The sequence below is a fragment of the Phaenicophaeus curvirostris genome, chromosome 15 (assembly GCF_032191515.1).
Source record: "Phaenicophaeus curvirostris isolate KB17595 chromosome 15, BPBGC_Pcur_1.0, whole genome shotgun sequence".
Lineage (NCBI taxonomy): Eukaryota > Metazoa > Chordata > Aves > Cuculiformes > Cuculidae > Phaenicophaeus > Phaenicophaeus curvirostris.
Window position 1 is genome coordinate 19,133,992 of NC_091406.1, and position 14,826 is coordinate 19,148,817.

At 54.2% G+C, this 14,826-nt stretch overlaps 2 protein-coding genes across 2 annotated transcripts; both read right to left on the bottom strand.

Moving 5' to 3' along the window:
• Positions 1 to 1,293: 1,293 nt before the first annotated feature.
• Positions 1,294 to 3,735, bottom strand: LOC138727273 (protocadherin beta-15-like). The gene has a single exon (XM_069869568.1). The coding sequence runs from the start codon at positions 3,733 to 3,735 to the stop codon at positions 1,294 to 1,296; it is 2,442 nt and encodes an 813-aa protein (XP_069725669.1).
• Positions 3,736 to 5,610: 1,875 nt separating this feature from the next.
• On the bottom strand, positions 5,611 to 10,549 carry LOC138727274 (protocadherin beta-15-like). The gene is made up of 3 exons (XM_069869569.1): positions 10,429 to 10,549; positions 6,062 to 8,842; positions 5,611 to 5,702 (listed from the first exon to the last, which is right to left on the bottom strand). Exons 1-3 carry the CDS (start codon positions 10,547 to 10,549, stop codon positions 5,611 to 5,613), a joined length of 2,994 nt encoding a protein of 997 aa, XP_069725670.1.
• Between the last annotated feature and the right edge of the window lie 4,277 nt (positions 10,550 to 14,826).

Below are 14,826 nucleotides of genomic sequence, written 5' to 3' on the forward strand. Positions count from 1 at the left end.
TCACCTTGAGTCCTGTGTGCAGTTCTGGGCCCCACCATTTATGAAGGATGTTAAGTTACTGGAATGCTTCCAGAGGGCAGCTACAAGGCTGGTGATGGGTCTGCAAGGAATGTTCTGTGAGGAGCACCTAAGGACTGAGGGTCTGCCTAATTTGGAGAAAAGGAGTCTGAGAAAAGGAGGGGGTGATCTCTTCCCTCTCACATCAAACAACAGGACATGGGGGAATGTTTCAAAGCTGCCTCAGGGGAGGTTCAAGCAGTTGGTCTAAGAGGATATTGGCAGGTCCCTTCCAACTAAAACATTCTATTCGGTCCCATCCCATTCCACCATCATTAATGATGGCATATTTCCAAGGAAATTCCAAGGATACAACTCTCTTACGAGACCAAGGAAGACCTCGTGCCAAACACAGCCCTCCCCTAGAGAAGATGAGACTTCTATACACAAAGGCTCAAAGTGTCTATCTTGCGAGCTGAGCTGCAATGCTGTGCACCACAATGCCTGGATATGATCAGCCCCCTGCTTCCTGGGCAGCCTTTGTGCAGTGTATACAGTCACACAAGGGCTGTACAGACAGACAGAGTGACCAGAAGGCAAAATACACACAACCCACATATCTCAGACAGAGACATCCTGAACCCAGAGAAGAAACAGCTCTATGCACGAACCATGTTGTAACACAGTACTCACAACTCCCTTGATTTCATAGAATCATAGAATACTTTGGGTTGGAAGGGACCTTAAAGATCATCTAGTTCCAACTTCCCTACCATGGGCAGGGACATGTCCCAGTAGATCATGCTGCCCAAGGCCCCATTCAACCTGTTCAAAGCACATCCAGGGATGGGGGAGCCACAACTTCCCTGGGCAACCTGTTGCTGTGCCTCATCACCCTCATAGTGAAGAAATTTCCTGACCAGAATGACCACTACATGCATTTCAGTGAGGATTTAATTTGTCAGCCCGACCTTCCCATTGCATTACAGCACAGAGTAAGAGGCCCACAACTTTGAACAACAGCAAGTGACACAAGAACTAGGCTGGGAGCACTGGAAGTAAATATATTTTTGGAGGAGTCACACATGGGTATAAAACCCCTGAAACATTATTAAATGACTGAGGGTGTCTTTTGTTTCGATTGTTGTTTTGAGGAGGAGAAAACATTTTTTCTGAGATAGAATTTGAGGAAAACCAATGAAGGCAGTTTCCAATGCAGATGAACTGTGCAGGAAAAATAGCCAGAGATCCCTTCCTGTCAATAGGCCTGAAGCTTTTGGCTGTGCGGACTCCATCCTAGTTAAAGGAAAGACTATTGAACTGTTCCCCAGAGAGCATCCCTGTGTTGTCTGGTAGCACATCCCCAGCAGTCAGAGGGCCTTGGGGAAAAACCTGTTCATCATCAGTGTCCCCACCCAGGGCACAGTGCTGTGGTGGCAGGCTGGGCAGGATGGGCTTCAGGAACTTGAACTCGCTGTTGCCTGAACCTGTTGTGAGGCTGATCTCATAGCAATAGGGATGGGGCAGGGTCCCTGCAGAGGCTGCATCAGCCAGGCTGCTTGGAAAGTTGTTGGCAGTGTAAAGCACATGCCCACCCTTCAGTGCCTCTCTCTTACACACCTTGCAAATGATGAATGCTGCCATGGATGCAAGGAAGAGCAGTGAGACAAAGACCAAGGAAATTATTAAATAGGTTGTCAAGGAGTCGCTGTTGTCCTCTGTGGCCAGGCTGCCGTGTGGTAGGTGCACATCTGAGAAGTCATTGAGCAGAAGTGCACTCAGTGCTGCTGTGGCCGACAGCGGTGGCCGCCCATTGTCTCGCACCAGGATGATGAGCTTCTGCTTCACGGTGTCTCTCTCTGTCACTGGCCTCCGCAGACGCACCTCCCCACTTTGGGCACCCACCACAAACAGACCGGGGTCACTGGCCTTCAGCAGGTGGTACGAGAGCCACGAGTTCTGCCCAGAGTCAGCATCAACAGCCACCACTTTGGTGACCAGGTACCCTGCCTCAGCCGACATGGGCACCAGCTCGCTGGATGCTGGGCTGCTGTCCTGGGCTGGATGCAGCACCAGTGGGGCATTGTCATTCTCATCCACCACAACAAGGTGGACAGTGACATTGGCACTGAGAGGAGGAGATCCTGCATCAGAGGCAACCACCAAGACCTCAACCTGCTTCAGCTGCTCATAGTCCAGAGGCCGCAGCACAAACACGTGCCCATTCTCAGAGTTCACAGAAATGCAAGAACAGGGAGGCTGCTCTGTGAGGTGAGCACGTGCCAGGGAATAGGTCACCTTGGCATTGGGGCCTATGTCAGCATCTGAGGCATGGATGGTTCCAACAAGAACAGTGGGGACATTGTTCTCATGCACATACATGGTGTATGATGTCTGGTTGAAGACAGGTGCATTGTCGTTGACATCAGAGATGTCCACCGTGAAGGTCTGGGTGGTAGTGAGAGGAGGTGACCCTGCGTCTGCTGCTGTGACAGTTACAATGTACCGTGCCATTTCCTCCCGGTCCAGTGTGGTCACAGTCACCAGCTCATAGTAATTCTTATAGGCTGGCCGCAGGGAGAATGACAGCTGGTCCTCAAGGGCACAGGTGATCTTCCCGTTTGCTCCTGCATCACGGTCCCTGATAGTGAAGAAGGCAACCACTGTCCCAGGTGACACGTTCTCGGGGAGGGGGCTGCTGAAGGAACTCACCACCAGCTCTGGTGCATTGTCATTCACATCCAGAACCTCCACCAATACCTTGCAGATTGCTGAGAGGCCTCCCCCATCCGTGGCTTGCACACTGAGTTCGTGTTTCTGTGCTGTCTCAAAGTCCAGAGGCTTTCTGAGTTTAATTTCACCGCTCTTGGCATCAATCTCAAATGCCAAGTGTTTCTGGCCAACCTCTTCAATAAACTGGTAGGAGATGTCCCCATTAGTACCCACATCCGGATCAGTTGCCATTACCCTCAGAACCACGGTGCCCTCGGGGGCATTTTCCAAAATCTGACCAACATAGAGCTTCTGTGTGAAGATGGGAGAGTTGTCATTTACATCTAAAACAACAATGTGGATTTGAGTTGTTCCACTCCTCGGGGGAGAGCCCCCATCCACAGCTATGAGACTGAAACTCATCTCTGCCTGCTCCTCTCTGTCTAGGGGCTTTTCCAAAACCAGTTCCACATATTTCTCTTCCTCACTCTGACTCCCAAAGGAGACACTAAAGTACTCGTTCTCGGGAGAGATGCTGTAACCTTGGACGCTGTTGCTACCAATATCCAGGTCCCGAGCCCCCGCCAGAGGAAAACGCGAGCCGGGGTTGCTGGTCTCAGGGATCCTAAGCGTGATCTGCTCGTCCGGGAAGCGGGGCGAGTGGTCGTTGACGTCCCGCACGGCCACCTCGATGCGGAAGAACTGCAGCGGGTCGGCCAGCAGCAGCTCCAAGGGCAGCGTGCAGGCGGGCGCCTGGGCGCACAGCTCCTCCCGGTCGAGCCTCTCGGCCACGACGAGGCGGCCGGTGGCGCGGTCCAAGCGCAAGCGCTGCCGGCCGTCCTCCGAGGCCAGGCGGGCGCGGCGAGCCGAGAGCTGCGCCGGGGCCAGCCCCGCGTCCTCGGCCACGTCGGCTACGAGCGAGCCGCTCGGCGCCTCCTCGGCTACGGAGTAGCGCAGGGGCTGGGAGCGAGCGTGCGGCAGCGAGAGGAGAGCAGAGAGACAAAGCACTTGCCTTGCGATCGCCATGGCGGGGCGGCGGGCGGGCTCCGGCGGGCGGCTCGGGCGCGCGGTCCTCGGCGGCGAGCGGCGCCCGGCAGCGGCGAGGGCGGCGGCGAGGGCGGCGGCGAGGGCGGGCGGGCTCCCTGGGGCCGAGTGCGGCTGGCGGCCCGGCAGCGGCTGGCCCGGGGCCCCGCTCGCCGCCGCTCGCCGCCGCCCGGCTGCGCTGCGCTGGGCAGGGCCGGGCCGGGCTCGGGCGCCTCCCCGCCCGCAGCCGCTCGGCGCCGCCTTGGCCGGGAGCTCCCCCCTGCGGGCCGCGGCGGGACTGCGCCTCCCGCCACCGCCACCGCCACCGCGCTTCCCTCTCGCCGAGACACACGCTCCGCGCTCCGCTCGCCGCACCCGGCGGCCTTGCAAGGGCTCCAGAGGGCTTTGTGCTCAGCGACCGGGCTGAGCTCCTGCCCCGGGGGGAGGAGGCGGTGCCGCAGGGCTGGGAGATAAAAGGCAGCGAAGCACACAGGGAGGTCACTAATTAGAGCCCCGGATACACAAACGCTAACGGTCCGGAGCTAACGGAGACAGCAGCAAAGCCCAGGGATCTAAGGACACGCAGCGATGGCACATTAAAGGGACCATTCTCATAGACAATGGGAAGAGGTTCAGACAAAATCTTTTTAAACTAGAAGGCGGCATAAACATTGCCTTGGATGAACAGAAAGGGTCTCATGGGAAAGGGGAATTTTTTTCTGAATTGCACCGGAATTGTTCCCCCCGATTCCAAACAGAGGGACCACTTTGAAGGCTCCATAAGCAGCATCTCTCGGACCTCAGCTTCCCACAAAAAATCGCCCTCCACCCTTCTCTGCCTTCTGAGAATGTCATGCTTCCAAGTCGCACTGATTTCCCCTGCATAAAAACTACTCCACAATGCACGGATTGGTTTTCGAAATTCTGCTCTTTGCGCTCTTCCCTCTCGCGGAGACTCGCGCTTCTCCTCTCGGGGCACTGAGACCTGTCCTCAGATCGCGATTTTTTCCCTGCATAAAATCCACTCCGAATGCTCCGTTTGATATCTGAAATCCAGCTAGGGGACTGACTAGTGATCTTCCACACACCACACACACCCAAGGGACTTCCAAGAGGGTTTTTATTGCGTTAATTGACATCAGGCATTTGATTGTTTAAATGTGCTAGCACAGAAAATATCATATACACTTCACAGCTCATTATCGATTAATGAAGGCAAAAGAAAACAGAAAGAAACTCAACGCCCCGTCTTCTACAGTGCCTCAAGCCGAGTGTAAAAGCTTGTTTCACTGTAAAACTATAAACAGCACTTTTAGTTCCCTACGACTTTATACTCAACAATCCGCAAATGTTACCTTGCACTTTACATTATAAAAGAAAACGAATACATTTCTTAAAACCCAAGCTTTATCGTTTGAGGAACCTGTGAACTACCGGTTAAAAGTGTGAAGACTGCCAGTGTCACTCGTTTCTAATGAAATCGGTTTTAACGGAGTACAGAGAATGGAGACATGATTAGAGTCTCCAAAGAAAAATAAACTCAAAAAAGATTATGTAATAAAAAAACTATCTTGATGATGAGCTTCCAGGTTTCAGTATTTCCCTTAATATTTAGAAGCAGTAACGCTCTCACAGTCATGCACGGAGTCTCAGAGCTATCAACATGCAACACAGTCCTCGTCCTCCATCCATGTCACAGTTACAGAACACTTATATGAAGGAAACAATGCTGAAGAGGAGAATGGGTTTGCTCTCTCACAGAGAAGCCTTGCTCTTCCCTATCCTTTTTTCGGTGTTTTCCCTGGGAGGACGCTGGCCAGGGACGACAGACACGTTCGCTTTCCCCTCGTTTACTGAGTGGGGAGCCAAGGGTTTGGATCAGAATTGCCACGGAGCTCCTTCCCCCTGTTTGCAGTGCAAGCTGCTTCCGCACGTCTGCGAGCCGTGTCTGCGGAGATGGGAGCTCTGTCCTGCAAGAACGGAGAGCGCAGGTTGTCATTTGGGCGTTGGAGGGAGGCAAGAGCGAGGGGCTGAGAGGACCCGTGGGACACTGCTGCATGGAGGATGTTACTCTCCTCTATCAAGAGACAGAGAAGTTTGGACAAAGCGATGGGGCTCTGACCTCAGCTGGGACAAACTAAAGCTGAATCTAAGGACAATGTTCAGAAATGGATGCAGAGAAGCCCGATAAGTCAGCACTTGGAGAGCATCTAAGCCTTGACGGATCCTCCTAGGAGACCACCACCAGTGGCTCTCAGACCCTCTCCGCCCTCTCCTCCCGACCCTGGGACTCCTCCACCCACAGAGCCACAACACCGAGACTCCCCACGTGAGCGACACCCCGAGCCCCCCGCGCTGCTCCCTCCCCGCTCCCTGCCTCGCCCGGGCCCGGGCAGGTCCCTCACCTCTGCAGCCCGGTCGCCGTCGTCGCCGAGGTTGGCCGCCTCCGTGGAGCAGAGCGAGCTCCGCTGCTCGGCCGGGCCGGGGGGCAGCCCGGCGGGGAAGCAGGGCAGGAGGGGCCCGAGGAAGCGCAAGTCGCCGTCGAGGCTGCCGGCGGCGAAGCAGACGTCGTAGACGGAGCTGCGGGGCAGGGAGCCCGCGCTGCTCGGCGGGGCGGACTGCGGGAAGGCGGGCAAGCTCTCGGCCGCGCTGCGCCGGGCCCGCCGCACCTTGGCCGCCACGGCGGCCCCCGCCGTGGCCAGGAAGAGGGCGGACACGCAGGCCAGGCAGACGGTGAGGGAGAGGGTGAGCGGCCCCTCGGGCTCGGCGGCCGGCGCCTCCTCGGCGCCCCGCAGATGGGCGTCGGAGAAGCCGCCGACCAGGGCGATGCCGAGGGTGGCGGTGGCGGAGCGCGGCGGCCGCCCGCGGTCTCGCACCAGCACGACGAGCCTGTGCCGGGGCGCGTCCCGCTCCGCCACGGCCCGCGCCGTGCGCACCTCGCCGCTGTGCGGCCCCACGCGGAACAGCCCCGGCTCCGTCGCCTTCCACAGCTCGTACGACAGCCACGCGTTCTGCCCCGCGTCCGCGTCCACCGCCACCACCTTGGCCACCAGGTACCCGGCCTCGGCCGAGCGCGGCACCAGCTCGCCCGCCGCCGCGCCGCTGCTCTCGGCGGGCGGGTGCAGCACCACGGGCGCGTTGTCGTTCTCGTCGCGCACCACCACGCGCAGCACCGCCTGGGCGCGCAGCGGCGGCGAGCCGCCGTCGGCAGCGCGCACCGCCACCTCCAAGGCGCGCACCTGCTCGTAGTCCAGCGGCCGCAGCAGGAAAACGGCGCCGCTCTCGGCGTTCACCGACACCGCGGGCTGCTCCGCGCCCTCCTGCCGCACCAGCGCGTATCTCACGCGCCCGTTCGCTCCCGCGTCGGCGTCCGTGGCGCTCACGCTGCCGATGCGGACCATGGGGCCCTCGTTCTCCGACACCGACGCCGTGTAAACCGCCTGCGTGAACTCGGGCGCGTTGTCGTTCACGTCCGACACCTGCACCCGCAGGCTCGCCCGGGAGCTCAGCCGCCTCCTGCCCCGGTCCGCGGCTCTCACCGTCACGTTATACTCTGCCGTCCGCTCCCTGTCCAGCGCCGCCGTCGTCCTCAGCTCGTAGTACTCATCCCCGCCGCCCGTCAGCATGAAGGGCGAGTCCCCGTCGATGGAGCACTCCGTCCTGCCGTTGTCGCCGGAGTCGCGGTCCCGCACGCTCAACAGGGCCACCACGGTGCGGGGCGGCGCGTCCTCGGGAACGGAGACCGACTGGGAGGTGAGCGTTATCTCCGGGGCGTTGTCGTTCACGTCCAGCACCTCCACCCGCACTTTGCAATGCGCAGACAGGCTCCCGCCGTCGGTGGCTCTCACCGCCAAGTCGTGGCGTTCCGCTTCCTCGAAGTCGAAGTTTCCCGCCACCCGGATCTCCCCGGTGTCAGGGTTCAGCTGGAAGAGCTGCCGGGACCCCTCTGATGTTTCGGTGAAGCTGTATCGCACTTTCCCGTTGGACCCTTCGTCGGGATCCGCGGCCGCGACTCTGACCACCAGCTGCCCCGGGGGGCTGTTCTCGGCCAATTGCACCTCGTAGACCTCCCGACTGAAGACCGGGGTGTTGTCATTAGCATCCACCACGATAATCCGCACCTGAGCAGTTCCCGACCTCGGTGGGGAGCCACCATCTGTGGCGATCAGGAGTAGACTCAGCTGCGGCTGCTCTTCCCGGTCCAGGTGCCGTTCTAAGACCAGTTCCAGGTATCTAACTTCATCATTCCCTGTTCCGAAATCGAGGGAGAAATGCGAATTTGTCCCGAGACTGTAGTTCTGCAATCCGTTGCTGCCCACGTCCCTGTCCCTGGCACTTTGCAGAGGGAAACGGGACCCAGGAGATGTCGTTTCGGGAATCTCTAAAACCACCTCCTTCTCCGGGAAGACGGGAGAGTTGTCGTTCACGTCAAGAACCTCCAACTCCCCTCGGATCAGCTCCAAGGGATTTTCAAAGACTATCTTAAAGAAGACGGTGCAGGTGTCTCTCCTCGGACACATCTCCTCTCGGTCCAGAGACTCCTTTGCCGTCAGCGCTCCCGTGTTTCGATTGAGGTGGAAAAGCCGCTCGTTCCCCTCGGACACAACGCGCGCCTTGCGAGCCGCCAGCTGGCTCGGAGAAAGCCCCAGGTCCTCTGCAATATTGCCCACAAACGACTCCCTCTCCATCTCCTCCGCCAGGGAATAGCGGAGGGGTTCGGCCCCGCTCTGACACACGCAAACGCACACAAGCAACAAGATCACTCGCCTCTGCTGCTCTCCGCTCCGTCTCCCACTCGCTCGCACTCGCCACAAAAGCCATTCCCCGTCCTCCGTCGTTCCCAGCATCGTCCAGCCGCGTCCGAGGCGGATTTGGTCAGCAATCCCGGGCTGAGGGGCCTGAAAGCCCCCGAGCTCCCCGACTCCGTGTGCCGCCGCCCTTCCCGAGCGGCTCCCGCGGCTCTTTCTCTCCGCCGGTGCCTGCAAAGCCGGGGCGGGCACAGGAACCCGCCGGTTCGCGGCCAACACCCCCACCCAGCGTCGCACGGGGGAATATTTCCTCTGCTGCTCAGCCGCGGCAGAGCCGCCAGCCCGGCCTTTGCTGCTGGAGGCTGCGCTCCCCGTGCCCACCGGAGCCAAAAGGCGCAGTGGGAACGCTCTCTCTTTGCTAGGAAGCAGCTCCCTCCCCGCAGACAGAGCGCGGCTCTGGGCAGCACTGCCCGGCTCCTAAACGCCAGCTCCTCATCCGCAGCTCGGGGTTTTCCTCTGAGTGGGCAGTGCAAGATCCTCCACTTCCACGGGACACATTGAGGGCTTGTTCCTCCTCTTCTAAGCTTGTTCATCAGCACAGGACCCTTAGCGAGTGGGGCGGGTCCGAGAAGAACCTCTATAGGATGTGAGAGCTGGTGCCAGAGGGGAAAGTTTCTATAAGGAAATGCTTCCCCATCACCTTCGCTCACCACCAGCCCAGAATGACACTGTTGCTCTAGGACACAACATCCTCATTCTGTTTTCTTCGCCTTGTGGATCACACCTCGCCCAAAGGACACAAAACTGCTTCTATAGGAGAACAAGCTCCAACTCCATCACCTGGGTAACGATTCATGAACACAGAGACTTAGCATAAAATGCAAGGAATCAAAGAGGAGAGGTCACAAATTAAACGCCCAGATACTCAAATGCTAACGATCAGGAGCTAATGGAGGAAATAGCAAAGGCTAAATATCGAAGAACACTGAGTGATGGTCCATTAAAGGCACCATTCAAGACAATCTGAAGAGGTACAACCAGCAATTTGTAAATGAGAAGGGGAAGGAGAAGAGATTATACTTGATCATCACAAAGGATCTCACAGAAAAATGCAGACGGATTACGACCTGTTTTAGGGGGATTCCAGGAATGTGTGAAGTTCACTATGTGATCATTAGAGGCAGGATCAAACTCGGTAAAAGGGAGAGTTCAAGATTGCACCTGGGAGGCACTAACATGGGGAAACCGAGGGGAGATGGGAGAGTGAGGGGTCCATTAGGTCTCACCACCCATTTGCCGATCAGGATGACCAAACTGGCTCCTGAGTATGCTCACATATAGCAGAGTTACACCATAACCACAGAACAAAGACTGGGACGCTATACTTAATGCAGAAGTACTAAGATTTGTGAATAGAAAACAACATATGTTGTATTTTGATGGAATAGAAATGTAGAAACTGTACGATTCGTGTGTTGGAAGTGGCCTGAGCTATGATTCTGCAGTTCTTTGAGTCCATACATGAGACAGTCTGCAGAAGCTCCACTCGCAGGAACTTTGTGGAAACATCTATAAAGACTTTATCACTGAACTCCGGACAGGTCGTAGAGCCCCTCACAAGCCTCTAGAGGATATTAATATTGGTCTAGACTTAAGCTCATACTCTTGACATAGAATTGTAGCATTATAGGTAATAAGCTAACTGTTTAAGTGCAGTCCTGAGTCCTACTCTGTCTCCATTGGGATGTGACAACCATGAAAGTGGTTTCACTGTTCTCTACACTCACAGTCTATGCTGCTGTGTCATAACTCAAGCAAGCAGAGAAGACCAGCTGAGCCCAACAGGGAACTCCTGATAGACTTCAAAGGGAAAAAAGTATCGTGTCATCCTGGAAGCTGGTCAGCTCCATCAACTTCCACAGCTCATACAACAGACAAGCGTTCCGACCTGCATCCACCCTCACCACCTTGGCCACCAGCGAGCCGGGCTCCCACGATGGTGATGCTAGATCCATGCCTGACACCGCCAAGCCTGTGCCCACTGATGGCAGGCACAGCACCTGTGGCATGTTGTAATTTTCATACACAATCTCCAGCTGCACCCACACATTGGACTCCCACTCCGTCTCCAGCTCCAATCCTCACCACGCTGCAGCAACTCTCAGATGGTCTCTCCAGCTGTAATAGGAGACTATCCCACAGCTCTCATTCAGGGTAGTCTCTCACACAAGTCCTACCCACCCACACATCCTACTCTGACGAGCACCTCGGGAAGCTCAGCAGTGTGTTGTTTCCTGTATTGGAGGGCCTCAACATTCCCCCTCTCACATGGTAAAAAACATAATAAACCATCTGGTTAGGAACTGCATCAGACACCTGGACCCTCCAGATGAAATGATCCCAGAAGCAGCTGACTTAGACCAAGAAGTGCTGGTTCCTCGGGGTCTCAGTGAGACTGAGAGAGACAGATGTCATTCACTCCTCATTCATGATTGCTCATGCTATTGGAGATCTGCATAGATACCACTCTGTCCCTGTAGATGAGGAAAACTCTGGGCAGTTACTTCAGGCAGGGCTCCAGCCATGCACAGCAGCCATGCAGAACCCCATCAAAGAAAAGAAAGCTTGGTCCTATTTGAGTCATTGAAGCCGTTATAAGACTTTCATGCAAGAAAGTGATTCTACTCCTCACTTCGGCTGTCACACTAAAAGAAGTTTGTAGGTAGAGCTCTTGTTCACATGTGGCTTTCTCTCTAGCAGCAAGTGGGTGCTGCCTGCAGGTTCCATGGTTCCAGTGAGCTGGCTGAGTTTCTCCTGCTGACCGGGGATTTTGTAGCACAACACAGCACAGCAAAGGTCTGTGCCTTTCCACATTAATTGGATTGTGGATCACTCAGTTCTCCATGTACAATGGTCTTCTGCTCAGGATCAATACACCAGCCCTGGCTCAGGACTTATCTTCTTATGGGGGCCTTGCAGAAGGCACAGATCCAGTCCTCTGCATTTCCTGACAGCAAAGCCTCCTCCTGACTGCAGTTTTCACCCACCAAATGCCCACCTCCTGGTGATCCCCTAGCACCTCCTGAAAGGAAAATGTCTGTTGTCTTTGTGAAATCAATGGCTGAAAATATTTAGAATCAAAACACTTCGTGCTGAAAAAACAAACAGTTGTCATCCACAGCCAGAGCTGTCAGAAGAGTTGGAAATTTCACTCCTCAACCTTACTGATTTGCAGGGCCTTTGCACACCCAAGGCCACTCTTCGAGGAGCAACCAGGTTCCCCTGACCTGGATCTAACTAGGCCCCATCAGAAGCTCAGTGCTCGGAAGAGCCACAGAGGCCTGACAGCAAATCCCTGTTCCCCAACATTTTCCTGAATTATCTACTGGCTGTGTCTCCAAACTGAAGAAATGCCCCTGCTCAACCTTAATTCAGCCAAGAGATAACAGGAGAAAAAAGGTCCCAGCCTTTTGAAAAATATTCACAGACCTTTCCAAGAATGAACACTCCACAAAGACTGCTGTCTCCACACACGGCATTCATGTGTTCTGTTTATTTCACTTTTACACACAAAGCTGTTCCAGATTACAAGAGTACAGTTCAAAACTGCAGCACAACACTGTGGGAGCGTTCCCAAATATTCTCTGCCAGTCAAACATTCCCTTATTATAGATGGGGGGACAGTCCTTCTTAAGAGGAATTTGCAAGACAATGCTCAAACACAGTCCACAAATTAGAAGGAGAAACAGTAAAAAGGAGAAAGCAAATGCTGCACCAAAAGACAATGAATGTGTTTTCACAACTCTACACTTATAGTCTATGAACAGGCAATGCCACTGTGCCAAAAGCCAAGCAAGAGGAGCAGAAGTCCATCTGGACTACAGGGAACTCCTTAAAGAGCTCAAGTCGGGAAATAAATGCTATCTTCTCTAGAAGCAAGATCAGGCTTTGCAGGAAGATTGCAGACCTGTGGCTTGTGTATGCAGGGAGAACACACCATAGACCAAAGCTCAGTTAGAGGCAAAATTCACCAGTGCTGTGTCAGTCACCGAGAAAGACTTTTTCAATTTGTTTATAGCAGAAGGAGTTCTAAAGAAAAGAATGGATTGATACTTGTTGAAGACAGTCACCTGACCTTAGGCTGCCCAGTCCACTGTGTTGGAGGACCATGAGGGTGGGAACAGCGACTTTTCCTTCATGGACGCTGAAATTGTCAGAGAACAGATGTATCCGCTGAATATTCACAAGTCCATTTGGCCTGATGGGGGCCCTCACAGAGTACTGAAGGAGCTTGCGGATGTTACAGTAGGACCCCTCTAGATCATCTACTGAAGATTTTAAGGGATTTGATAGGTCCCTGCTGACTGGAAGCTGGCCAGAGCTATTCCACCTGTCCAACAAGGACTGAGTACTATTGAAAGTCATTTAACGAATAATGCACTTGTCAGGCACAATCAACTTGTTCACCAGGGCAAAGTCTCTTTAAATCAATTCAATGTCCTTCTACATCACCTGGCTCGTGCATCTGGGATGGTCAGTGGATTTTGTATTTTTGGATTGTATTAACATTTGTTATACTGTTCCAGCAATCTTCTTGACATTGTGTCCAACTATGACATGAACTGCCTGAATTGCAGGGCTCCGCTTACGAGGAGCGGCTGAGAGAGCTGGAGTTGTTTAGCCTGGAGAAGAGGAGGCTGAGGGGAGACCTCATTGCTCTCAAACTACCTGAAAGGAGGTGGTAGAGAGGAGGGTGCTGGCCTCTTCTCCCAAGTGACAGGGGACAGGACAAGAGGGAATGGCCTCAAGCTCCACCAGCGGAGGTTTAGGCTGGACATTAGGAAAAAATTCTTCACAGAAAGGGTCATTGGGCACTGGAACAGGCTGCCCAGGGAGGTGGTTGAGTCACCTTCCCTGGAGGGGTTTAATGCACGGGTGGACAAGGTGCTAAGGGACATGGTTCAGTGTTTCATAGGAATGGTTGGACTCGATGATCCAGTGGGTCTCTTCCAGCCTGGTTATTCTATGATTCTATGATTCAAAGCTGTGTAGTTACTTGGGCTACATCTACCTGGTGACTGCTCAGCAGTGGTGTTCTCAGGGTTCAATTCTAGGGCCAGTTTGGTTAAATATATTTCATAATGACAGACAAAAGGGCAAACCACATCCTGGGAAGCATGAACACAGAATAACCAGCCAGTCAAGAGAGTCTCCAGCTCAATTCAGTCTTGGTGCAGCCTCACCTTGAGTCCTGTGTGCAGTTCTGGGCCCCACCATTTATGAAGGATGTTAAGTTACTGGAATGCTTCCAGAGGGCAGCTACAAGGCTGGTGATGGGTCTGCAAGGAATGTTCTGTGAGGAGCACCTCAGGACTGAGGGTCTGCCTAGTTTGGAGAAAAGGAGTCTGAGAGAAGGAGGGGGTGATCTCTTCCCTCTCACATCAAACAACAGGACATGGGGGAATGTTTCAAAGCTGCCTCAGGGGAGGTTCAAGCAGTTGGTCTAAGAGGATATTGGCAGGTCCCTTCCAACTAAAACATTCTATTCGGTCCCATCCCATTCCACCATCATTAATGATGGCATATTTCCAAGGAAATTCCAAGGATACAACTCTCTTACGAGACCAAGGAAGACCTCGTGCCAAATACAGCCCTCCCCCAGAGAAGATGAGACTTCTGTACACAAAGGCTCTAAGTGTCTATCTTGCGAGCTGAGCTGCAATGCTGTGCACCACAATGCCTGGATATGATCAGCCCCCTGCTTCCTGGGCAGCCTTTGTGCAGTGTATACAGTCACACAAGGGCTGTACAGACAGACAGAGTGACCAGAATGCAAAACACACACAACCCACATATCTCAGACAGAGACATCCTGAACCCAGAGAAGAAACAGCTCTATGCACGAACCATGTTGTAACACAGTACTCACAACTCCCTTGATTTCATAGAATCATAGAATACTTTGGGTTGGAAGGGACCTTAAAGATCATCTAGTTCCAACTTCCCTACCATGGGCAGGGACATGTCCCAGTAGATCACGCTGCCCAAGGCCCCATTCAACCTGTTCAAAGCACATCCAGGGATGGGGAAGCCACAACTTCCCTGTACAACCTGTTGCAGTGCCTCACCACTCTCATAGTGAAGAAATTTCCTGACCAGAACGACCGCTACGTGCATTTCAGGGAGGATTTGATTTGTCGGCCCAACCTTCCCATTGTATTACAGCACAGAATAAGAGGCCCACAACTTTGAACAACAGCAAGTGACACAAGAACTAGGCTGGGAGCACTGGAAGTAAATATATTTTTGGAGGAGTCACACATGGGTATAAAACCTCTGAAACATT

Coding starts and splice junctions, on each gene's coding strand:
- LOC138727274 (XM_069869569.1), bottom strand. CDS start 10,549: ATGCCACAGGTGCTGTGCCTGCCATCAGTGGGCACAGGCTTGGCGGTG. Junction 8,843..10,428: donor GGTGGTGAGGGTGGATGCAG/GTCGGAACGCTT, acceptor CGGGGAGCGCAG/CCTCCAGCAGCAAAGGCCGG. Junction 5,703..6,061: donor GGGCTCGGGGTGTCGCTCAC/GTGGGGAGTCTC, acceptor CCGTTCTTGCAG/GACAGAGCTCCCATCTCCGC.
- LOC138727273 (XM_069869568.1), bottom strand. CDS start 3,735: ATGGCGATCGCAAGGCAAGTGCTTTGTCTCTCTGCTCTCCTCTCGCTG.